The sequence below is a fragment of the Pimephales promelas genome, chromosome 23 (genome assembly GCF_988280905.1).
Source record: "Pimephales promelas chromosome 23, fPimPro1.hap1.1, whole genome shotgun sequence".
Taxonomy (NCBI): domain Eukaryota; kingdom Metazoa; phylum Chordata; class Actinopteri; order Cypriniformes; family Leuciscidae; genus Pimephales; species Pimephales promelas.
In genome coordinates this window covers 27,806,898-27,833,134 of record NC_142791.1, presented here as the reverse complement: position 1 = coordinate 27,833,134, position 26,237 = coordinate 27,806,898, and the positions used below count along the sequence as shown (strand labels likewise).

The following is a 26,237-nucleotide window of genomic DNA, read 5'->3' as shown; positions in this document are numbered from 1 at the left end:
ATGCACTTCTCGCTCGCCAACTTATTAGAAACATTTTAGAAACAAACAAACACGTTTTAAAAAATGAACATAGCCGCTTGAAAAAATCTACGTTTTTAATATGTGTGCGTGTCACTGTACACTAGACCTCACCTGGGGGTTCTAAGCATGCGTCAAAACCGCCGCCATCTTGGAACAGGGGTCTTGTCATAGAAAGTAGCTAGGTAACGCTGCTATCTCTGCCTTTACTTCGAATTCATTGATGGTGGCGGACTTTTGTGCAGCGTATGAAGTTCACGGATGAAATCTGAACTAGGAAGAATGTTTAAAAAAAAAAAAAATTATTTTTTTTTTTCTTTCTGGAATCAATGATAAATACATGTCTGACCGTTGGAACAAACCAAAAAAAAAATCGCATTCATGATGATTTAATTTGCGTTAGACCTGTGTCTACTACATTGACGCTGATGCATTAAAGTGGAGGGGCTCCCCTGTTTCAAGATGGCGGCTCTATTGACACATTCGTTCTAATGAACTGCCGTATCCAAGGTGGGGTCTAGTGTATATGTCTATGGTCACTGTAGAACAAACCTCGAAGACTTCTCGGAGTAGGCTATCGTCACGTTAGGCTAAACGAGATTTGTCCGAAATTTTAAAAAAGCGTTTGTAACATCAATCAGGACAGATGTTAAATTTGTCATCAAAATGACATAGCCTATTCAAGTTTTTTCCTAATATTCTATATGCACCCTCGCCTCATTTAGTATGCGCGGCGGATCTATTAATATGCAGATGAGCCCCGCCTCCACTCACTCACTCACTCACTCAGAGATCCACTGGTTGACGATCACACGTTGATCTGATTGTGACGTCAGAAACACCAGCGATTTCGTGTTTTTGAGACTGTCTTTGGTTCACTGCAGTTTTAAGGAGGAAATACTCAGCAATGCTGTCCACTTATCAACTTACACATTGGTTTGTGTCAAGTTTGTTCAGCAGAGGGGGACTTTAACATTTTCTCAGATTCTTAAGGGGTGTTTGAGCACAACAAAAAAAGCTGAGCATCTCGCCATACATGTAAATTTTTCAATAATTCTTCACCTGGTCTAATTTGTGCGACACTTGTTAATCCCATCACTCACACATTTCTCTTCCTCTCACTCACATAATTAGCGCTCAGCATTATTATGGGAGGAGATTTCAGTGACGTGACCTTCACCCACACCTTATAAAGTTAGATCTGTAAACGCAAAGACTTCAGGAGGAAAGAAAAGCTCTGAGATGGAGGTTCAGGACTGGGTCGATTCGTCTATACGAGCGTTTTTCTGCGTGACTGGAATCACAGGAAACTTCTGGCTGGGTTTGCGTTCCCTTCCCAAATCCAAATCCCAAATGCGTCCCAATGACCTTCTCTTCATTAACCTGGCCGTGTCCAATCTCATCACAAACTGCCTGGTGGACCTGCCCGACACCATGGCACAGTTTGTGAACAACTGGTTCTTGGGGAGAAACTACTGTGGCGTGCTTCAGTTCTCATCCGACCTCTCCGAGACGAGCAGCATCTTCTCCACCATGTTCATCAGCATGTACTGGCACCAGAAGCTCGTGGGATCCGTCAGACGAGGAGGAGCACCGGTTCAGATGGACAATCTGAGGCTCGTCACCGTTTTCATCGCTGGGAGCTGGGGCGTGGCGTTGATGTTCAGCGTTCCCCACTTTTTTATCGCGGAACATGATGGGAATGAGAGTCTAGAAGTTTGCGAGGAACGCTTCCCAACGCTCGCGGATAAACGCACGTATGACGGGCTGTATCTTTTTCTGGCCAACGCCGTTCCTCTGGTTGGGATCACCTACGCCAGTGTGCAGATCGTCTTAGTGTTGATGCAGAGCCAGAAACGAGTAGGAAAAAATCGTGTTCATAATAACTCGGGAACACAGGCAAATGCCACTAAGACTAAAGCGATGAGTGGCAGCCAGGCGCGCGCGGCGAAGAGTGTGGTGGCGGTGGCGTCGATCTTCATCATCTGCTGGTTCACACACCTCGTTTCTCGCATCTACAGCAGCTTCAGAAACTCAGTCCTGGCGGCGAAGTTGACTAGTTTTATAGGAGCAGCTTACACTTGTTTCGTGCCGTATGTGTATCTGCACGGGGTGAAGAAACTCGACTGCTCCTGCTGCTGACGAGCAACAACAACAACACAAGGTTGTTCACATAATAATGGAGAAGTGTCTGAAACCTTGTGTTTAAATAGTATGCAAACTGTTTTAGGAATAAAAGGAAAAAGCTTCAGAAAGCTAAAATTATTCAGACACCATGTATATAGGCCAATTTTTTATATTTTCACTTGTGTGATCAGGACACTATAGTTTATTTATGCAAAATAAAGTAAACTGTGACATATTCTACCCAAATATTCTTCATACAGTGACTAACAATGATAATGTGGGACCAAATATGATTTGTGTGTTTTCTGTAATTGCTAATGCTCTTTTTCCACACACACTGAACAACATGAAGCATTGCTTGGTCACTGGTTGAGCTAAACTGGTTTTATCTAATTGTGGAGTTCAATTGAACAGATATTCAACATAATTCATGTGTGAGAGTCCAACAGAACCAGTCGAATATCCACTGAGTTCTGCTCATGTTTATCACCATTACCTAAACTATAGCGGATAAACTGATAATGTGAGAAATGTTGAAGGTGTCTGAATGCATTTTGGTTTGACTGTAAATAAAACTGTAAAATTTGGTGTGTGTGTGTGTGTGTAAAGATGTTGAAGTGGAGGAACAAACTCACAGCCTTTAAAGAGATTTATTGCATATGAAATCTAGACGCAAATGTGTATTTTGGATGTTTTCTGAATAAACACATCATGAAAAGCCTTTAAAATTGACCAGTGAATTGAAATAAAAGTCTTTGTCTGTAGCTTAATGGTGAAAACATGTAAATAGAGTTTGAATAATTAGTTGTGCATGTAAATACATGTTATTTCTAATTTGTTTTGTATGAAATGTGTGTGAATTGTAGCAAAAGAAGGGATATAAACCTGCTGTATGATTTTTCCACCGCCAAAGCACAAAACTGAAATGATTGTCCCTCCTGTGCTTTGCTGCCAGCAATCACTGTAATTATGTTCGCTATGTCACTTAACAAATTATAAATCTGCATATGAATGCAATTCTCGTCATGTTATTTTTTCTGTGACATCAGCATAAAAATCTGTTAAAGAAAACGTAAAGGATAATACAATACAGCGAATTATCGTAAATATACAAATAGTACAAATTAAAAATAAGTTAATATATTGTTTATATGTATATACAGTTGCCATTTTCAATTGTGTGTGTATATTATTTAATTAAATAATTTTTTTTTATTTATAACTATCTATCTACTCTCTCTCTAAATATATATATATATATACTCAAAAAAATAAAGGGAACACTTAAACAACACTTAAAAAGTAAAAACAAGAAAAAAGTATTTAATAAGATTATTTCATTAATTCAGATCTATGATGTGTTATTTTAGTGTTCCCTTTATTTTTTTGAGCAGTGTATAATGTAAATTATTTATATGCTATGTAAATTCGAAAGAATAGTCAAATCTTTAAATTGCTTTCAGAAAAACAAACAATATCTCAGGAAATTATACATTTTACACAATTGTGATTTAAAAAAAAAACAACCTTTTTATTATTTTCAAAATCATTTGCAATACATATCACACACAACTAAATGGTGTTTGAAAACGATTCAGACTTTCATAAAAATGATTCATTTTCATAAAACAGTCGCTCGCCTGCTGGTACAAAACGCCCGAGAGCGTGATGTCTCCATTCAGAGAAGAAACTGAAAACCGGATTTATGGGAAATTTGCCATAGATATGGTGAATATTATAACGGCTTGCTTTATCCAGTTTGCACGTTATGAGCAGTAGAAAATGTCTAGAGTAAGTGCCTCACGGGAACAAATACTGTACAGATACCAATGATTAACGAGATTTACCCTCATATCTGGAATTGTCAAACTTCTGCAAAACAAAGAGTACGCATCTGAAGTGTTTGTAGTGGCCGTCTGTTGGGCATTTCCATGGCTGGTAAACATAAAGAGTGAAGCCCTGGTGCTCGGTCAGGCTCCTGTAGAGAACAGAAAGCCCGTCGGATGGTGCGTCCTCAATGGAGCTTCTCCAGTTTGGCCTGAAGGGATTTAAAGTTGCGTATGATGTCCTGCAGGGCAGCGTTCGGACTCAAGGACTGCAGCTCCACCAGATAACCACAGATATTATCCAGACAGGCATTGGTGAACCTCCGTCTGAGAGAGAGAGAGAGAGAGAGAGAGAGAGAGTGAGAGACAGTGTGATGTGTAATGTAGAGCAGATCTGGAGATGATGTTTACCTGTCGTAGGTGGGCACACGGCTCGGGTCATCCACATATCCCGACAGGAGCACATGGATGCACTGCACCAGATGAAGAGGTTTCTTCAGGCGCTGCCAACACGGGTCCTGCAGACAGACACAATCATTTATTGCTTAAAAAAAATATAAAAAAATAAATATATATATATATACTGGTTCTTGCACTCAAATAGTCATATACATATATATATGACTATTATATTATATATATATATATATATACACACACACACACATATAGAAAGAATATGGTCCAAAAGTTAATGTATTTCAGTAATTCAACTTAAAAGGTGAAACTTATATATTATATAGACTCATTATATGCAAAGTGAGATATTTCAGGCCTTTATTTTTTTTATTTATTATTTTTAATAATTTTTATTTTATTTTTAATAATTTTTTTATGATTATGGATTAGATATTAAAAGCTTTTCACAATATTCAAATTTTGAATTTGGGTTTTCATAAGCTGTGAGCAAAATTAATAATTAATAACAAAATTAATAACAAATAAAGGCTTGAAATATCTCACGTTGCATGTAATGAGTCTATATAATATATTAGTTTCACCTTGAAGTTGAATAACTGAAATAAATTAACTTTTGCACCACATTCTAATTTTTCGAGTTTCACCTGTAAATATAAATAAATATATAAATATCACCAAGCAATCCTTAAAATATTATGGATTAATTACTAAATAATAATATATATTTTTTAAGTAAATAAATAAATAACTACCGTTAAGCAATCCTTAATAGGATTATGGATTAATAAAAAATACTGAACTAAAATAAATAAAATAGTAAATAAATATAGGTTAAGTATTGTGGAGTAAAATAATTAAGAAATTTATGAATAAATAAAAATAAAAAAATAGTTAAAAAAAATTTAGAACTACCATTAAGCAATCCTTAAGAGGATTACACATTTATAAATCAATAATTATAAAAAAATAAAAAATAAATTAAAAAAGTAGTAGCGTACCCGTGTCTTGAAGAGCTGGTCGTAGACCTCCAGCAGGCGCGGGAGCTGAACTCCGATCTCCTGCATGGTGAAGGTGACGAAGCCCACGTCCCAGTTACACCGGCACACCTCCTGCTCCAGGAACTTCACCAGGAAATCTGAAGAGCACATCCAAACGCACAAGATTACATTACAAATATAAGAAAGATCACTTCAGCTTCATAAACACACAGCTGATTAGAGCTGGGTATCCTTACACACTTCCCCACACCAACACCAGGGGGCGCTTGTCGTCCAATTATAATGGAAATAATTATTATTGCCGCTTCCATAGACATTAGTGTGTATTTGACAAACTCTAAACGTATTGCTTTTTTAGTAACTTAATGTGAATTTAAACGTCTGAAGCCAAAAATAAATCAACATTATTGAAAACACTGAATAGTTGTGATGTCTCCATCTCTGGCTCTGTAGCCTACTACAAAACAGGCTCATTGCAGACACCAAATGAGATAATCACTTCATTTTGAACTTTCAAAGTGCACCAGATTTATGAATTTATCTTTAAAACGTACAATGTTTTCTTCGGGGGAGCATGCTCCTCGACCGAGGTCCACACACACACACACACAATACTGTGGGAAACACAGTAGCTTATAAAACACAATTATTATTATAAAAACATCTAAAATATCTACATTATTAGGATTTTAACCACCTCCGCTTAGTTTTGAGGTTGTTATTATTCTTTTTCAATTGTGTTTGTTCTTTTTGCAGTTTGCGAAGTGACAAAATAGTAAAGCAAAGCACAACTAGCCTACACTTATTTTCTCCGTTTCTGAATTTGATGTTATCAGAGGCAAAATACAAACACAATTGCATTATTATTTTTATATACGGTCATGTTTATGTTTTTAAAATGTCATGTTAATAAAATACATTTTACCTTAAAGCCTAGTTTATTGACATTTTGTTGCCTTCAAAGTGGAGAATGGCAGAAAAAGTTTGAGAAACACTGGCCTAAGGTGTCTAATTGTTTTGGTCTAAATTAAGTCAGTCTTTATTTTTGTGAAACAGTGTAACTTTCATTAGACTAGTCTATGGGCAAACGTTAGACTTGTCTATCAATATAGACCGGTCTAAACTAGCTTTGTGGAACCGGCCCCAGATGACTTCAATACCGGTTCCTGAAAGATACTTTTTTTCCAAACCAATTTTATGAACAGAGAATGTTATATCAGAGGCTGCAACATTAATGTTATTAAACATTAATTAAACTGTTAATGCAGCCAACCTTAAGCATGAGCACACTTTACAAAATACCTAGTTTAATACCTAGAGTTAATTCTGTTTTAATTTTTCTGGATTTAATTTTTCCTGTTTTAATTTTCCAGGATTCAATATTTTTCCAGGTGGTTACATATAATTTTATTACTCAAAAAGTATTGAAATCATGAAACTTGTTCAATTTAACAGCAATTTATCAACAGTTATAAACAAAAATTCCATTCTTAATGTTTTTTCTCTCTCTTCAAATTCCATTTTATTTTTACTTTCCTTTTTATTTAGTCTATATTCCATACAAACGGTTTAATCAAAAATATATCTAATTAATTGAATTGATAAAAACAGCAGATCAATAATTTGTATACAATAATCGTAATAATAATAATAATACAAAATGAAATGTTTTTTCTCTCTTTCCGCATTGTGTATTTGAATTTTTCTGGTAATCAAATGAAGGCATAAACAGTAATTTCAATGAAATTATTTTTGAAATTAAAATTCAAATAATAATAAACAAGTCCTTTTTGGCAAACAAAGTGATGATACACAACAATGTTACACGGAGGAATTTTTAAAAAAATAATAACTATTATTATTAGTAGTAGTGCTAGTATTACATTAAGATATCTATCTATCTATAAATTACAGAAACGTCTGTGTGTGTTATTCACATATCTCTCGAACCGTTAGTCCGATGGATTTCAAACTTGACGCGCGTCTGCTACGGGCGCGAGTAAGTGCAGTGCCGAGTTTGACGTTGTTTGGATTAGAAATGCAAAACATATCATTAAATATATCGGTAAAAGAAGCATGGACACTGTCAGATAAACATTAAGTCATGCGCAAATAAAAAAGTCACTGAACTTTTGCTGTGTAATTGTAACAATGAGCACTCAAACACACCAAACCCACAATTACTAAAAACACACCAAAACTGATTTTGCCCGGGCACTGCACTAGTACATTGTAAATGTACAAAAGTGATATTGTACTGTTTTTCTTTAAAGTTAAACCAAACTTTTATTTTGACGGGTTGCCGTATAGAGCTTCTTCTGTGATGATATATAGTTTCTCTCAGATTAAATGAGAATCAGTCAGTGGCTAAAAAGTATGAAGGCAAACGGTACCTAGCGGAAAGTATCGCGGCGTTCCAGCGTACAACTTTCCCAGAGACACGAGCTTCAGGCTCAGCGCTCTCATGCGGTCCGCCGGGCTCATGGCCACACTGTCACTCAGCTCTGAAACACAAAACAAGCCGTCACACACACACACACACACACACACGACCCAACTGGAGAGGTCTTACCAAAGCCACTAGATGACCCGCATGCAACCCGATATATAAGACAGTCTCCGGTTTTACCCTTGTCGATGATCTCCTGCCACAGCGAGTGCACCAGGATCGGATCCGAATGTCCCGCACAGTGAATGATAGCCAGCTTACACTCCGACAACCGGAAATGATCCGCAAACTCGCCGTACAGCTTCAGAGAGGAAAGCAACAGAGGAAACGTTAGCGGTGCAACGCATCACAAAATTCACGGTTCTTTAGACGCACTCAGTTTGCTTTTCATCTATTACTTAAAGGAGTAGTTCACTTTTAAAACAACTTTTGCTGATAATTTACTCACCCCCATGTCATCCAAGATGTCCATGTCTTTCTTTCTTCAGTCGAAAAGAAATGAAGGTTTTTGATGAAAACATTCCAGGATTTTCTCCATATAATTAAACAGAAACCGATCGTTTCGCTTGATAAGACCCTTATTCATCGTCTGGTGTCGTTTAAAGCCCTCAGAAGCTGCACTGAAACTCTCATTTGGCCCTTGAACCGTTTGGACCCCATTGAAGTCCATTATATGGAGAAAATCCTGGAATGTTTTCATCAAAAACCGACTGAAGAAAGAAAGACATGGCGTTGAGTAAATTATCAGCAAACGTTGTTTTTAAAGTGAACTACTCCTTTAAAGCTCACCTGAAGTTCAAGCAGGGATTACAAGTTATAAAGTCTAACAGTTGTGTTCAGGTACAGAAATGAATAAGGAAGCCAAAAATGTAAAATAACACTATTTGTTCACTGTATAAATGAATACAGGTTCATCTTTGTAAAAGCTGTATTTTGTTGTTTTATTAACATTAATGACACGGATAACAGCAGGAATATTAGGCTACTGTCACTTTAAAGGGTTAGTTCACCCAAAAATGAGTCAGTATTTACTCTTAATATCTTAAATATCTTAATTTGTGTTCAGAAGATGAACGAAGGTCTTACAGGGTTGGAACAACATGAGGGTGAGTAAATACTGACAGAATTTTCATTTTTGGGTCAACTAACCCTTTAATATGTTAAAATAAATATGTGAAAAAATAGGCTAATTTTTGAATGATTTTAAAAGAGACTGCTCTCATTTCCTGGTAAAACAGTGAGCGTGCGTCATGTTTTTACTTTCGTATGTATTTCCATACACTTTATGTACCAATGCTGCTTTCTTGCAATGACCCCCTGGGCTCTTCATCTGTTGTCGTCTGCAACGCGGCCATATATTATCAAAATTAGCGCAATCATATAGTGTCACATGATCTAGTCGACGTCAAGCTTAAAGCGTCACAGCATTGCATTAAGGTCGACTAGTCGAATAATCGGTTCAACCCCTAGTACGGATCAACTGCGATCACCTTCAGGAAATGTTCAAACACAACCGATCAGAAAGCTCACATTGGCTGAACTGAACTTACCTTGGTAATGTCCATGAGCTCAGAGTCGAGCTGTGTCATGGCTCCCTGCACTGAGGGATGCTGGGAATACTGTCTGCGCAGGGACTCCTGGATCTGCACCTGAATCCGCACCACCTGAGGACCAAAGCAGGATTCATCACGGGCATTAACCAACATTTTAAAGACCAAAAACAGATTTTAAGGAATAAACTAGATGAGTAAAAGTTTGATGTTGGTCTGACAGCTTAAAATAACAGCTTGAAGGTTTTAAAAATATATAGCATGTTGTTTACATTGCTAGCATGTTTTAAAGTCTCCCTGTAGTCAATTTTATCCCTTAAAACTTATCTTTGATCACCAAAATGACACATTTAAACTTTTTTTTCCTTAAAAAATTATCTTAAAGTCCCTCGGTGGTGTAAATCCAGCGTTTAATGTTGTGTCTGTGTGGTGTTTTTAATCCAAAGCTGAGTATTTCCTCCTTAAAACTGCAGTGAACCAAAGACAGTCTCAAAAACACGCTTTGAAATGACCCTGTAACCAATCAGATCAACGTGTGATCGCCAACCACATGAACTTAAATGAACACTTAAATATGTAATTTTGGTGATTAAAGATGAGTTTTAAGGGATAAAATGATTGACTACAGGGGGACTTTAATTCCTATGGAAGCAGTCGCTGTGTACTAATAGTTTGTCACCCACGGCTTTTCCATTTTGGCTTTATTTTTGTTAAATAAATGACAGTATAATACGTCATGTGTGGTTGTTCATCTGAGGTTGTATTTACGTAATAAGACATGCTAATGACCAGATGATTCTTTTATTATGTCCTGATAAATAAAACCATAGCATTCAATCGTGCGTCCTTTCTTTTTCACATGACTCCCTCTCTGTGTATATATATATATATATATATATATATATATAAATAAATTGTCCAATCCTAGCACACACTATTTACAAAGTTATGCATACAGAAGGATAACGTTTATGACAAACGAGTCATCCATCATTCCTTTACTTTAAACAGAGCTACAGGGAGTGCTGGACACACCCTTTGACGTGCTATGCAAAGTTGTGTTTGTGTGCTTTAAACAGTGAGATGGCCAGATGCAGAACAGGTCTGGCTCCATAGCTCAGTGGTTAGAGCACTGGTCTTGTAAACCAGGGGTCGCGAGTTCGATCCTCGCTGGGGCCTGGGAATCAATTTTGGAAACTAATTTATACAACTTTTATCAAGAGAAACACTTTACATCACAGAAGTCATCACATATGTGCCTGACTCGTGTGCTGAGCTCCTAAAGAACTTAAAGCAATCTATTATGTCTATGTAGTATCAGATTTATATACAAAATGTGAAAATTTACTAAATCAAACAATACAAATTACAATGTTAATATTAGTTTAAGTATTATTATTTTTATTATATTTCTTAAATATCCATTTTGAATTTTACAGTACAGTTACATTAACAATATTTCTTCTTTTGTTTAATATTTTATTTAATAATATATAGCAATATTGATATATAATTAGTAGGGCTGGCAAGCAATGAATTAAAAAAATAAATAGAATTAATTACATGATGTATCGATTAATTAATCTAAAGAAATTACTCCCTAAATATCATTCAAAAAGTAGCTTCAAAAATAAACATTTGGATATTTGGAAAATAAACATACATGTTTGGATTACGTGCTTGAGAAAATGACTGAATATAAATTTTTGGATGAGCTGTTGTTGTTTTTCCCATCAAAGACATTCTACTCTAAATAAGAAACTAAAATGGCCGGTAGCTGGCGGTCGATGTGTGATTTTGTCGGAGAAAAATGGCAGATTTGGCGGATGGCAGATTATGATTGGTCAGATCGCATGTCAATCAAACACCCTGCGAAGGGTCGATTATATTACACAAATGTCTCGTTCAGGTCATCAGCAGCTGCTTCGGGGTCATTACCTCCATCTTCTCCTCCAGTTCATGCAGAAACTCTCCGTCGGCTCCCAGGGAGGACGCGCAGGACGAGCTCTTGGCCGAGAGAATGGCCCTCGAGATGTACTCCAAACGCTGCTTCAGAGAGATCTCAGTGCTACACACACACACACACACACACACAAAACATTCACCACTCAAGTTCAGTTGACACAACCACATTGAGGCAAATTGAACCTTTATGGGTTCATATAAAATGTACAAAACCAGAATACCAAAAAAAAAAATATGCCTATTGTTAAGCATTTTTAACGTAAGATGTGACAGCAGAATTGTTCATGGAATTATTAAGAAACCAAAGTGGTACACAGATACTTGAATTTTATTGAAATACTTGAATTTTAATAATTCAAATAAAATAACTTATTTAAATCAATAAAATATAACCATTTCACTAAATAAATGTAAATAAATAATTAACTAAAATTAAATTAAAAACTGGAATCAAATCAACTACAATAAATTTAAGAAAAAAAAAAAAAAAAATATATATATATATATATATATATATATATATATATATATATATATATTTAATATTGTTTTCTTTATTTTAGTTTATTTGTTTCAAAAACATTCATCAAAAAATAAAATATTAAACAAAAAACAATAAATAAAAATAACAGTATATACATTGAGACACAGAAAAACAAAATAACTAAAGTAAATTAGTTAAACTAATGAAAAAAGTTGATAAAACACAACATTTATAAAAACTAAAAATGCACGAAAAACTAAAACTAAAATTAAATTGCAAATAAAAAAAATAACTAAATAAAACAGTGATTCCTTTCCCACAAATGTTTAATGAAAATGAGGAGTGATTTTGAACCAATAAGATTACAGGGGGCAGGGCTAACCTGTGCATGTCTGCCAGTCGCGCCAGCACGTGCGCCGCTTTGCTGAAGCTTCGGTTCTTCTCGTAATATCGCCACAGAAGGTCCATGTTACGCACTTTACTCTGGTCCTGTTTGATCATGTGCATCAGATGATCCTCGAGGTATGGGGAATTGACCTGGATAGAGGAGAAAACTCAACACTCAGAGCAACGACACCTTAATCTGTGTTTGTCATCACATACCTCCAAGAGCTTGTCGGTGAGATCGGCCTGGATGAGCCAGTTATAGAGAGCGATGTGGAAGAGCTCGTCTTGAGATCTCTGAGCGAGACCCAGCATCTGCTCAAACTGTGTGAGGAATCAGAGCCGTTATGCTTCATTCAACCAAAACCATTACAAATCCTGTTCTTTCACTGAAATTAGGCTGGAGATAAAATAAACTAATACTAGGGGGAAACGTAAACGAAAATTAGAAATGTTGCCTTGGCAAAAAAGTGAAAATCAAAGTCAATTGATTATTTAGTTTCTTTTTTTTTTAACATTTCATTTAAATAAAAAAAAAAAAGATAAACATTACAAATAAAAATCACTTATGCAACAAATGTAAATAAAAAAACTAAAATAAAAAAACTAATTAAAAATAAATAAATAAAAGCAAAAATTTTTAAATTAAATGAAAAACAAAAATATATAAACTAAAATCCTAAAATAAAAATAAAAAATAAAAATGTATTTCGTTTCAGTTGAAGTCAACTATAACAACTTTGGTACTAAATTACTAAATCAAAAATTAGAAATCTAAAATAAAAACTGCAATAAAAAAAAAATTCAAGTTTCTAAAAACTAAATAAATAGAAGAAAAAAAATATTTGCACATGGAAAAATTACTAAAACTTCAACCAAAATGAAAACTGAAAATATAAAAATAAAAGCCAATTGAAAATTTTAACAAGGACTTCCATTGTAAAATTAAAATAAGACTGCATCAAACAGGTTTAAACTGAAGGTCTAGCAGGGGGCACGTTACTCACATGGGCGGCAGCGTCCTCATTACTCAGCATGTTGGGGTCAGAGGTCATGACGGGCGGCCCGGGTTGTTTAGGCACGCTGGGAGACTGAGGAGCCGCTTTACTCTGGTTCACCAACTCCTGCATGGTGTCCGTGATGCATTTATAACAGGACAGTCTGGACAAAAACGTCATAAATGGTTTTTATTATTTATTTACGACCGGATTCAAACCTACCTCTACCTGAGCACCTGTATGATGATGAGTAGGGCTGACAAATAAAAATGATAATTCTGAATACTCACTGAATAAAAGTAGTTAAAAAAAAGTCAATGTCATTTAACTTCAATAAAAGATGCGATGCTGGATTGAGTTTATATTAGCTAATTGTGCTCACCTGCGCCCTCTTGTGGACATTGGAGACAATACAGTTTTTTCCTTTAACATGATATTGCCTTTAAAATTAATACAATTTGTATTTTGGTAATATTTAAAAAAATAAATGTAGATTTTCAGCCATTTTGACAGCCCTAATGACGAGTGTGTGTGTGTGTGTGTGTGTGTGTGCCGACCTCTCCTGGAAGGCCTGCTGGCCGGTGGAGTCCTCCTCTGGTTCTCCGTTCCTGTAGAAGTGCGGCCCCAGTTTCTGAGGGTCTTTCTTATCAGCGGCCGTGAGACACAGCTCCACCACTCCCTCATAGAAACGCACTGAAGAAACACACACATCGTTCAGTTCCTCTGCATTAGCCCATGATTTACTCACGCCATCCTAGGTGTATATGACATTCTTCTTTCAGACGAACACAATCAGAGTTATATTAAAAAAATGTCCTGTCCTTCCCATTTTGGAAGTCCATCAAAGTGCATCTATTCATGATGAAAGTGCTCCACAGGCTCTGGCGAATTAATAAAGGCCTTCAGAAGTGAAGTGATGTGTTTGTGTAAGAGCAATAACTAGCTTATAGACGGCCTACGCATCGATTTACTCCAAAAGAGTAACTCTTAAACTTGACGCACAACGGAATGACAAAATAGTTTTGCTCTAGCGTAGAGGAACACCAAGTCTAAAACAATCATTTTTAAAGAGAATTGTGGGAGGAGCTTGAGTTTGTTGCCCAGCCCTGTTTGTTTGCACCGCGAGAGGCGTCTAAACACATAGGGTGACTTCAGGGTGAGTAAATCATGGGGTAAATTTAATTTTTGGGTGAACCATCACTTTAAAGCAGACACTCAGACACTCACCTTGCCGGTACTGAGAGCACACGAGTGGCAGGTCTGTGTGGTGGCTGATCTGCTGATAGAGACGGAGGGATTCCTTCAGCGTTCGCTCCTTCTCCTGCTTGTTCTGGATCTGTCTGGAGCTCTGGAGAAGCTCATTGGCCTGTGAGGAGGGACAGAGATCTGATTTCAACCTAGTATTCAACCCGAGACCTTCAGTTATAATGACTGGTTGCTCATATGACAACATGTAGTTGGATAAACAACAACAAAAAGAAAGATTAAAACAAGATATGATTGAAACAGGAGAATTATCATGAAGTATTTTTAACTTCAAAAGTAACAAAATAATTGTTCATGGAATAGTTAAGGCGGCATGGCAAGGAGCCAAAGTGGAATAAGATGGTATTGAGAATATTGAATTTTTTTAAATAATTGAATACAGATTTGAAATTGAAATTAAATAAATAAATATCGAACTATTCCACTAAATACAAATTAACTCAAATAAAAATGAAAAAACTGGAATGAATTAAACTAATAAATAAAAGATAAATTAATCAAGTTAAAACAACTAAAAACAACTAAAAATAACAAAATAAATACAATATTTAAATAATAAAATATATACATATATAAACAAAAAACTAAAATAACGAAGGTAAATAAAAAAAATCTATAAAATAAACACTTAAATTTAAACTAAAATAAACTTTACATTTTTTTAAATGAATATAAAAAATGCACTAAGAAACTAAACAAGTAAATAATAAATACATAAAAATGAGCTCAGTAATAAATATGTGCACTAAAAACTAAAGAAAAACAACAAAATTATAAAATAACTAAATACTAAAGTTTAAAAAATAAAAATAAAATATAGAATGAAAAACTGTAATAAAGTAAAAAAATAAACAAATAATAATAATAAAAAACAAAAATACAGGCAGAAAAACAACCCCCCCAAGATAACTAAACTAAATAAATAAATCCAATAAAAAAAAAAAAATTAAAAATTTTTTAAAATGTAAAATAAAAAATGAATTAAATAAAAAATAAACTCAAATAAAAAACTAAATAGGAAAAAAAAAATTGGATAAATAATAATTAAAAACAACCAAAAAATAAAACTGAGTGATTGCTTTCCCACAGTTGCCTCAAGTTATTTTTCCATCTTTGTACCGTGTGTGTGGTGTGCGTGTTCTGTGTGTGTGTGTGGTGTGTGTGTACCGTGTGTGGTGTGTGTGTGTTCTGTGCGGTACCTTGGAGCAGGTGCTGTCGTCACTGCTGTACAGCAGAGGGCAGATGTCCCTCAGGTGAGCGCTGACCGTGTCGACACACGCGCTGTCTTTGATGTACACGTTTATGAGCGCGGTGATGAGCGCGCCGCTTAGCTCGCGTCCAGAGACAACCACGTCCTTAAAACTCACGCCCTTAATCTGATCCTGAAACTCCTGGCGGGGGAAGAAAACCAGCGAGGGAAATGATAGGATCGTTTGTACATCAACGTTTCAATATAGGACTGCATTTTATATATAAATATATCGATATTGGAATATGGCTGCAATTTAATGAAATAAACATGCGCTAGCAGTTAAATGAACACAGTGCCGTGCTTCATTCTGAAACGAGGACTGCATATTTTTAGTTGGCGGGAACCCGTCAAAATAAAAGCTCAAAACCGTTTAATAATTAAGAAATTGCAGGTCCTTTCACACTCAGAGTCATCATAGAAACCTTGCTTACCGAGTCTAATCCAAATTAATTAAACCATTGCCAAAAAAAGAAAAAAAAAAGAAAAAAAAAAAATCGCCAAACAATACAAAATGGATTCTTGAAGCAGTGAGGATGATATTGTTGTCATCTCTCTTCTTTAAAAGAGAAAAAGAAAGAGGAAACATTGGGTCTAAGGTATGGAGAGACAAAAAAAATTGAACCCGATTTTTGGGAAATTTGGGAAAAAACCCTAATTTTTTTATAACGGATGAAAGTTTCAGAAGCAATGCCAACGTGAGGTCGTTTTCATTTTATAACGTGTGAAAATTTCAGACTCAGATTGCAAGGACCATCAGTAATTTCACAGTAAAACAAAGTATTTTTTATATGTGTGTACAGCACTTTGATGAACACTTGCTGTTTTTAAAAAGTGCTTTATAAATAAACTTTGACTCGACTATTTTACAGTGCAATAATATTATAATTCAGTAATAACCACAATAAAATGTATTATTTTATAGTCATATTGAATTGGTCAAAAACACTGTGAACGTGGCCTATGAAGACTTGGAGAGCTATTCAAGTCCTCTTTTCATATCGCATAAAATATAAATATACGTTTTTTACACCACGCAACCCTTTTTCAATATGAATTTGACACACTAGAAACTCTAGAATAAATTATAATATGGTGCAAAAGTTCATTTATTTCAGTAATTCAACTTAAAAAGGTGAAACTAATATATTATATAGACTCATTACATGTAAAGTGAGATATTTCAAGCCTTTATTTGTTATAATTGTGATGATTATGGATTACAGATATGAAAACCTTTTCACAATATTCTCATTTTGAATTTGGGGTTTTCATAAGCTGTGAGATTATAACAAATAAAGGCTTGAAATCTCTCACTTTGCAGGATATTCTCATTGCTGGAGTTTGGCCTGTGTTCAGGAAAGCGCGAGCGGTGGGTCGTACCGTGGGCATCTCAGAGATGATGAGGCTGAACTGATGATCGCACAGAAGTTTCCAGAGCGCCAGCGTCTGACAGGAGCGATGGATCAACTGCTGCATGGCCTGAAGAGACGCCTTCTCATGCGCTTGAGCCTCCGCTGACGAACAAACATGTCAGGTCACCTTCATTATACGGCGCTTTTAACAATCTAGAGTTTCACAGCAGCTTTACAGTGATAACAGCCAATTACAGTAACAGATTGTTTGGCTCTAGAATAAAGTTACTTTTGATTGATTCACTTCACTAAATTTTTGAATTCCCTAATTTCTGATTTACTAAATATTTGAGTATTTTATTTTTATGAGCCCAAATTTTCAAATACACTATTTTTGAAAAATGCCCGTCCCTAACACACACACACACACACACACACACACACACACTGAAACTCACTGTGGTACTTCCGCTGGAGCTCCTGCTGTACTTGTTGGGAGCTGGAACCATCCGGTCGCATGAATCCCAGAAGCCTTTGCTGTAAGTTTGCTGGTGAGCTGAAACTGAGGAGGTCGAGTCAGTTAGAAAACCACATGGCTACAAGAAACATGCATTACTTTAACATGAGGAGGAGGTGACAGGGACCTACTTGGCCACACCCAGAGAAGTCGGACTGAACTGGGAGTTTTTGTCCAGGAACTCCTTCAATCCCTGAAGCTCCATGAGGACGAGCTCCAGATCCGATGAACTGGCTGTGCTCTCCAGCTGAAGGTCAAACCACATTATCAATGAACCTCAGATTTGGCTAACGTCTGATGAATATGGCACACAAAATCATTTCGGAAAATTCAAAGTTGAATGTCGCGTTTAAATCCGTGACAATCAGCGCTTTCCGGGATCAACTAAACGCTGGGTTTTCAAAATCATGTGAAGAACGATTAGACTCTTTAAAATATGTCTAAGAGTTTTTTTACAAGAAAGTCTGTTATTGTAGGAACATTGACGTTACATTTTCACACCCTACAACATGTCAGCTGACGTCTAGGCGGTTCTTGGCCAATCAAAGACATTATGATGTCAATCTAAAGGTCTGGCTACACAAAACTAACCTGAACCTAAACACACAAAATGATTGACAGGCTTTTCTGATTGGCTAAAAAGTTGCTGAAGTGATGCACTACAAAAACTCGAACATAAGTGGAGCGTAAAAGTAAAAATCGTTACTCACAATAAACAAAAATAAAACCTTTTTTTTTTTTTGTAAAAATTAGCCAATATCTGCCATTGCTCACAATAAAATAAAAACCCAAATGAATTCATGAAATAAAATAAAGGATTTGTATAAAAAAAAACCCTACAAAATCTGTCATTAATCACTAATTAAATACATAAATAAAAGCAATAATTTCTCACAATAAACAATAAATACAAAAAGTATTTTTGTAAAATTGCTCCAAAATCTTTCATTACTAAAAATAAAAAAATAATTAATTAATTAGAAAAATGTATAAAACACAAACACGTTTTACAAAAATGCTCCAAAATCTGTCATTACGCACAATACACAAAAATAAAAACAAAGCATTTTTGGTAAAAATAATTATCCAATATCTGTCATTGCTCACAATAGAAAATCAACAAAATTAAAAATAAATTATTAAAACAAAAAAGCATTTCTTGTAAAAATGTTCCAAAAATCTGTCATTAATCAAACAAAATCAATAAAAAACTAAATGCATAAATAAAAGCAATAATGCATTGAAATTTCTCTAAAATCACTAATTACGCACAATACACAAAAATAAAAACAAAGCATTTTTGTAAAATAACCATCCAATATCTGTCATTTCTCACAATAAAAATATAAACAAAATGAAAAATAAATTAATAAAATAAATTCCAAATTCAGTCATTAATCAAACAAAATCAATAATGAACTAAATGCATAAATAAAAGCAATAATGCATTTAAATTTCTCTAAAATCTGTAAATTACCCACAAAAAATAAAAACAAAAACCACTACTCTAAAATCTGTCATTAGTAACAATAATAAAAATGTATTGAATTTTTTTTTTCAAAAACCCACACAAAAAAATGTATAAATACTGTAAAAACTCTCATTACTCACAAAAGTCACAGTCTGACTCCCTTTGTTAATGGTGGTTTCCATCGAAAGACTCCCGTCCCAGATGTTTCTGTTTCAAGCATCAAAATAAAGCGCATCTTTATTAAAGAATCAGCCAAAACAGACTGTTATGAGCTTTCGTAATGTCAAGGCAAGCGTAACGCTGACTGACCCCAGTATACGTGTGAAGTAAATACAGATGCCGTTGTGTTTTCCAGAGAAGATGACCTCAGGTCCAGAGGACACAGCTGTGAGAGCGGCACCGCTGGGGATCATGGGTGTAGCCGCGGTGTAAGGGGTCGACATGGTTGGCGGGAACATGCCTGATGAGAGTCAAACACATGTTTTAAAGGTGCAGTGTGTGATTTCTAGAAGCATCTAGTGGTGAGGTTGCGAACTGCACCCGACAGAAGTTACGGTGACCGACAGGAAGTGATGTCGTCGTCTGAGACAGTAACAGTAGCCAGTTAAGCAATGAGGTTTCTTTACAAAGATAAATTAAGAAATTAGGTTTACTCGATTATTCAGTAAAACGATATGTTATTACAAATATTATTGTCAATTGTTCATGATTGTGTCAGTGTTTTATCTGCTGACTTTAGCTATAGCTTATTTACATCTAGAGACAAAGCGCTTTTGTCCGTTTAGGGCCACCGTAGAAACATGTCAATGTAAGGCGACATTGTGCAGAGATAAACGCTTAAAGCTAATAAACTAGGGCTGTGTAAAAATTAATTATGATTAATCGCATCCAAAATAAAAGTCTGCGTTTACATAATATATTTGTGTGTGCTGTATATAATTATTTTGTATATATAAATACACACACATGCATGTATATATTTAAGAAAATGTGTTATTCATATATAAAATATATAATAATATAGATTATGTATGTTTATATATATATATATATATACATACAGAATTTAAGCGCAAATAATTCTTAAATATATACATGCATGTGTGTGTATTTATATATACAAAATAATTGTATACAGCACACACAAATATATTATGTAAACACAGACTTTTATTTTGGATGCGATTAATCGCAATTAATTTTTGCACAGCCCTATAATAAACATAACGGTTCATTAAGTAAGGTCTTTATACACCACCAAAAACAGTTATGTACTGTATATGATATTGCATTTCTGTCAACAGATCCTCCAAAATATTACACACTGCACCTTTAAAAACAATATTCAGCAGGAAATAGCAAGATGGGACGCATCCATCAGGATTATTCGACTGAGATATTATCGCATTAAATTATTTATTTAGAATAACATGCAACACAACAAGACAAAGACAACAACAAGATGCATTATGGGCCTGGAATAGAGACAGACACACTTGATTTCTTTACTTGTGTAGGATGATTGCATTAAAGAGGACCTATTACGCTTTATTTCATGTTCATCTCTCTTTAGTGTGTGATGTTGCTGTTTGAGCATGAAGAAGCTCCAGTTCTCCTCTATATCAGTGTCAGTGTTTCTGAACTCCTGAAACGCCTCCATTGTAGTCTTGAGTTTCTTCCGGGAACGAACACGTCACAATATTCCTCATTATAATAATTAATATGCAGAATAAAGGGGGCGGGGCCTGGTTGAGTTAGTTAGTAGTGTGTTAAACTGGCGGTTATGAAAAGGGGCGGGACATTTCCCAAACACAACACACTGCTCCAGCCGACCAATCAGAGCACAGTGTGCTTGTCAGAAGGAGGGGCTTCATAGAGACAGGAAGTAAACAGAGCGTTACTGACAGACTGGGAAGAGAGGAGCCGCAACAATGGAGAATATGAGGAGAATAATCAACATTCAAGCAGGAAAACCTGTTCTAGTAGAGTCTGACAACTAAATAATAGGTCCTCTTTAACATCATAAATACTAGTACACACAGATTAGTGAAGCTAGACTGGTCTGAGGGGTGGTTTTATACCTGGGGCAGGTGTGGCAAGAAAACTGGGGTTTGGTAGGGGGCTGCCGACAGGCATTGGGGATCCTACAATCACAGCAGACTACAGATTAGACATTAGTCAACACTGACAGCTTCTAGTGTGATTTGACAGGGTTAATGTTACAGCTAGATTTGTGTGGCAGGTTGAAACGTTTGTCACCTGGTACGGGGGAGCCGAAGAGCGGGCCGACGTTACTGGGAGCAGAAATGGCAGATGGGAAACGCATCTGAGCCTCTCCACCGTACCTGCAAAAAAACACCTTCTGTGTAAATGCATCACGCCTAATCACGTCTTTCCATGATGATTTTGTCGGCCGTAGAGTTCAACCGAAGTATCTTGTAGAATTAAATTAACGTCAAGCACGCAAAACATGCAGATTCATGCGAGTGAGAGAACGCGTTTCCCACACTGCACTAGTTAGAGTTCGCTTTAACTTTGCTTAGTCTAAAAAAATGTGACTCATACACAGATGCGACGTATCGGTTTAATTTCTCAGAGTAATTTTCACAGTGTTTAACTTATTTTCTGGAAAATATGACCAGTTCATTCAATGGCTAAAACAATTTTACTTGAAAAAACTGTCATTGTAATAACATTTCACTGTTTTTACAGTATTTTTGATTAAATACATACAGTTTTGGTGAGCGAGTAGTGTGTGTGTGTGTGTGTGTGTGGTACTTATAGTGCCGTTTTCTGTTATACTGGTGCAAATAAAACGTATATAAAATGTAGGGCTGTGAAACGATTAATCGCATCCAAAATAAAAGTTTGTGTTTACATAATATATGTGTGTGTAGTGTATATAATTATTTTGTATATGAAGAGTTCAGATGCAAAAGCCTCTAAATGCCAATTGAAATTTTGTTCTAGAATGACCATTTTTATCAAACTTGTATATTTAAGTTCAGTAATTTCACTTAAATGACAATTAATAGGTAATCTTCATTGCCATTTGAGTGAAATTACTGAATTTAAATATACAAGCTTGATAAAAATGATAATTTTAGAAGAAAATTTCAAATGGCACTTAGAGGATTTTGCATCTGAACTCTTCATATATAAATACACACACATGCATGTATATATTTAAGAAAAATGTGTTATTAATATATCAAATATTTATATTTATGTATAACATTAATTTTGTATAAATATTTATAAAGTATATGCATGCAAATATTTCTTAAATATATAAGAGCATGTGTGTGTATTTATATATACAAAATAATTATTCACACTACACACACATATACTATGTAAACACAAACTTTTATTTTGGATGTGATTAATCGCTTCACAGCTATAATAAAATGACTAGATATTCTCTCGTGTGTTCACTTGAATTTTTTTTAAACAAATCTTTAATATTTGTCTACTATGACTGTTAAAATAAAAAAGCAGATAAATGATATCTGACCTGAAGAACGCTCGAGTGGCCCATACAGACACTTCTCTATCAGACGCTGCAGAGGAACAGGCCAAGATCAGCGCCGTGGCACACGCCTGCTCTTCCTGTGAACGGAGATCAATGTTCATTAGTGGTGTAACGATTCCTTCATGTCGCGATACTATATTATTGTGATACTCCAAGACATATGATTAAAGGTTAACAAGAAATTTGCAGTTGAGTAAAAGGCTAAATTTGATATTCCATTGTGTGTGTAAATGAATAGGATGGACTTGGTGTCGGAAGCCCAATAAAGGACAATAGAGACACCAGAATAACAATATTCATGATTCTGAAGATGAAAACAGAATTATTTTAGACAAATCTGGTCACTGACTAGATATATTTAAAATATATTAGCCCATTTTTTGCTGATAACAAGACATTTAGCATTATCAGGACACACAAATATTCCCCCATTGCATTATTATACATTATGTTCAACATTATATAGTACTGAGACTAAAACTCTCGCAATGTCATTTTTATTTTTTATAACTATACACAATAAATATTATCAATATGTACATTGTTGCATTTTTGTACTGCGATATATTGTGAGACGATATATTTCGTTAATTGACAAACGCATTTTTGATATGTTAAAGTAATAAGCATGACGAACCCTGTGCAGCTTAAAGAACCTCTCGATCTCTTCGCTCTCGCCCCCAGCGCTGCTCACCAGTAGGTGGCGTAACTGATCCACCGGCCTCAGCTTATGGAAGATGTGGCTCCCCTGCAGACGGCAAAGATAACAGTATGAGAAGAAGAACGTGACGAATATCACACAGCGTCATCGACGGGAAGATAAATCACACCTGAGCGGACAAGAGGACGAACTTCTGCGGCGGGACGTTGTGTTGCTGGACGACTAAAGGCGAATCAGTGACTGGAATCAAGTCTTTATTCAGGGGAGTGACGATTCTGGGAGCCTTCGTTTCCTCGATTGAACACAGAGCCCACGAGTGACCGTCCACATTCACGATCATCTGAAGAAAAAGATGAAAAACAAGAGTGCTATCTTAAAAACAGACAATGAAGAAACCACCAGACGGTTGCATGTGGATATGACATTTGTTTCATAGTGTTAAAACATATTGCACATATCTTTATGTATTTCTATTTACATTGATTTTGTTTGTGTTGCTGTTTTTATTTTAAACTAGGGCTGTGCAAAAATTAATTGCGATTAATCGCATCCAAAATAAAAGTCTGTGTTTACATAATATATTTGTGTGTGCTGTATATAATTATTTTGTATATATAAATACACACACATGCATGTATATATTTAAGAAAATGTGTTATTCATATATAAAATATTTATATTTATATAATATAGATTATGTATTTATATATATATATATATATACAGAATTTAAGCGCAAATAATTCTTAAATATATACATGCATGCATAGGTATTTATATATACAAAATAATTATATACAGCACACACAAATATATTATGTAAACACAGACTTTTATATTGGATGCGATTAATCGCAATTAATTTTTGCACAGCCCTATAATAAACTATACAACGCCACGATTCTCAATGCTGTAGGCAAGGTTAAACAGGGAATCTCCGCATGCCGTTTAAAATCACATTTAAGGCTTTTTAAGAGCTTTTTTAATAACCTGCACAAATAAATTAAATTAATACCGTATGCAGACAGATCTGTGGAGACATTCAAACCATAAAATGACAATCTAAACATCTTTGCAGTTCAAATCGCACAGATTTTGACAAGAACAAAAAGTTTTATAAAATGATAAAACTAACATTTTTAAGAAAAGGGAAGTCAAAATTCGAATTATATTCACTTAATATGGTTTAATATTCACATTCAGCCTTTTGATGCTGTTTTTCTGTCTACAAATTTAAGACCTCTTGTAATGATATTTAAGAATTGTCTCACAACAGTTAGGGTATTTAAGACATCGGTATCACCCGATATAGGTTCATTTGTAAGGTTATCGATAAGAAAATTTGGCCGCTATATTAAAGCCGATAAATAGTGGATTATTTCCTTCATCTGAGACTCTTTAGATGCGCACTGTTCAACATGATGCTTTTAAATTGCTTTTTGAAATAGCAAAACAGGAAAATACAGGTCAGTTCAACATGCAACGCAAGTCCGTCATATCGGCTACATAAACTTATTATGAGAACATCATAATTGTGTGTTGGGGACATGTCTTTAAATGGTGGGACTTTTGTTTTTGTAATCAGAAAATGTAATTATACAAAATTTGGATTTACATATCAGCTAATATATCGGTTATCGGCTTTCAACGGTATCGGCTTCATATCGATGCATCCCTAACTTAAGACTTTTTATGGCCTTAAATTTGCTTCAACTTTAAGGACCCGCAGACACTTTGCTTAAATTAAATAAAAAGAAACCGATAGGCAGCGAGTGGCTTCATCTCTGACCTGAGCTTCCATGAGGGGCTTTTTAAAGGGGAACGAATCGTGGTTGATGCACCACAGAACATCGCTGTCTTCGGTCTCAGACGAGGCCATCAGCAAAACACCTTTACTGTACAGGGCCTTGTGTACTTTAGCTGGTTTCTGGAGCGTGGAGGACGCAGAGAATCCGGGCGGCAGACGCACATGAACCAGTGAAAGGATGCTGGGCCGGGCTGGGACGTGTTTGGCGCTTGGTGGAGCAAAAGGGATGCTGCTAAAGTAAAGACGCACACCTGCACAACACACAGAAACACAGATATATATACAGATCGACGCTTCATTAGTAGGGGTGTCAGTATCGCAATACAAAAATGCAACAATATGTTTCGTGGATAGTGCCAATATATATTGTGGATAGTTCACCAAAAATAAAAAATTAATCAAGTTTTTAGAATTTTAGTGTTATTAAACAATTATATTATATAATGTGGAATATAACGTATAATAATGCAATGGGGGAATATGTGTGTGCCCTGATAATGCTAAATGTATAGTTTCCAGTAAAAAGTGTCCTATATTATATTAAATATCTCTAGTCAGTGACTGAATGTGAAAGAATATTCGTCTAAAATAAGTATGTTCAGCTTCAGAATCATGAATATTGTTATTCTGGTGTCTCTATTGTCCTGTATTGGGTTTCAGCACCAAATCCAAGTCTACTCATTTACACACACAATATAACATCAAATTTAGCATTTTAATCAACATTTTAGTCATTTTTTGTGTGTAATTATGTCTTGAAATATCGCAATAATATGGTATCGTGAATCGTGATATGCATCGAATCATGACATGAGGGAATCATTACACCCCTATTCATTAGTCATATGTATAACTAATATTCATAGTGTTCATACCAGCATGAGTGACGGCCAAAAGTTGACAGTCTGACGACTCGGAGCGATCGATTACTGCGATCTGAACGATGGGTTTGAACACGGAGCGATCAATCGTCCTGCAAAAAAAGATGTAGACACACAAATGTATTAAATGATAATCCTATATTTATTAATAATAAAATTATGTTTAATTTTAATATAAAATAACAGTATTAATAATAATAACAACTCGCTGACCAATATTAGTATTTTGGAATACATTTAAATTCTGATTCAAGATTTAGGTAACACTTTACAATA

General features: G+C 35.2%; 2 protein-coding genes and 1 non-coding gene across 4 annotated transcripts in view; 2 read left to right on the top strand and 1 right to left on the bottom strand.

Annotated features, from left to right (window-relative positions):
• Positions 1–1,207: 1,207 nt before the first annotated feature.
• ora5 (olfactory receptor class A related 5) lies at positions 1,208–3,122 on the top strand. The gene has a single exon (XM_039677854.2). It carries the CDS (start codon positions 1,261–1,263, stop codon positions 2,158–2,160), a length of 900 nt encoding a protein of 299 aa, XP_039533788.2. The 5' UTR covers positions 1,208–1,260; the 3' UTR covers positions 2,161–3,122.
• A 533-nt stretch (positions 3,123–3,655) lies between these two features.
• The window catches only part of nup155 (nucleoporin 155), a 31,360-nt gene continuing 8,778 nt past the window's right edge, over positions 3,656–26,237 (bottom strand). The window contains exons 10-34 of one of the 2 annotated variants that reach the window (XM_039677144.2): positions 25,956–26,053; positions 25,063–25,331; positions 23,443–23,613; positions 23,250–23,360; positions 22,595–22,689; positions 21,337–21,422; positions 21,159–21,221; positions 19,387–19,537; positions 19,218–19,284; positions 17,738–17,853; positions 17,548–17,651; positions 17,118–17,251; positions 15,685–15,876; positions 14,447–14,585; positions 13,777–13,912; positions 13,229–13,382; positions 12,441–12,545; positions 12,220–12,374; positions 11,327–11,456; positions 9,389–9,502; positions 8,019–8,139; positions 7,783–7,893; positions 5,390–5,526; positions 4,383–4,489; positions 3,656–4,298 (exon numbers count right to left, since the gene is read on the bottom strand). In XM_039677144.2, the coding sequence (XP_039533078.2) occupies positions 4,160–4,298; positions 4,383–4,489; positions 5,390–5,526; positions 7,783–7,893; positions 8,019–8,139; positions 9,389–9,502; positions 11,327–11,456; positions 12,220–12,374; positions 12,441–12,545; positions 13,229–13,382; positions 13,777–13,912; positions 14,447–14,585; positions 15,685–15,876; positions 17,118–17,251; positions 17,548–17,651; positions 17,738–17,853; positions 19,218–19,284; positions 19,387–19,537; positions 21,159–21,221; positions 21,337–21,422; positions 22,595–22,689; positions 23,250–23,360; positions 23,443–23,613; positions 25,063–25,331; positions 25,956–26,053 (3,205 nt within the window). In that variant the 3' untranslated portion in view covers positions 3,656–4,159. The remainder of the gene's footprint in view (positions 4,299–4,382; positions 4,490–5,389; positions 5,527–7,782; positions 7,894–8,018; positions 8,140–9,388; positions 9,503–11,326; positions 11,457–12,219; positions 12,375–12,440; positions 12,546–13,228; positions 13,383–13,776; positions 13,913–14,446; positions 14,586–15,684; positions 15,877–17,117; positions 17,252–17,547; positions 17,652–17,737; positions 17,854–19,217; positions 19,285–19,386; positions 19,538–21,158; positions 21,222–21,336; positions 21,423–22,594; positions 22,690–23,249; positions 23,361–23,442; positions 23,614–25,062; positions 25,332–25,955; positions 26,054–26,237) is intronic. The other variant, XM_039677145.2, reaches the window with a different exon arrangement.
• trnat-ugu (transfer RNA threonine (anticodon UGU)) lies at positions 10,495–10,567 on the top strand. The gene has a single exon. It is a non-coding gene; the product is annotated as a tRNA-Thr (tRNA).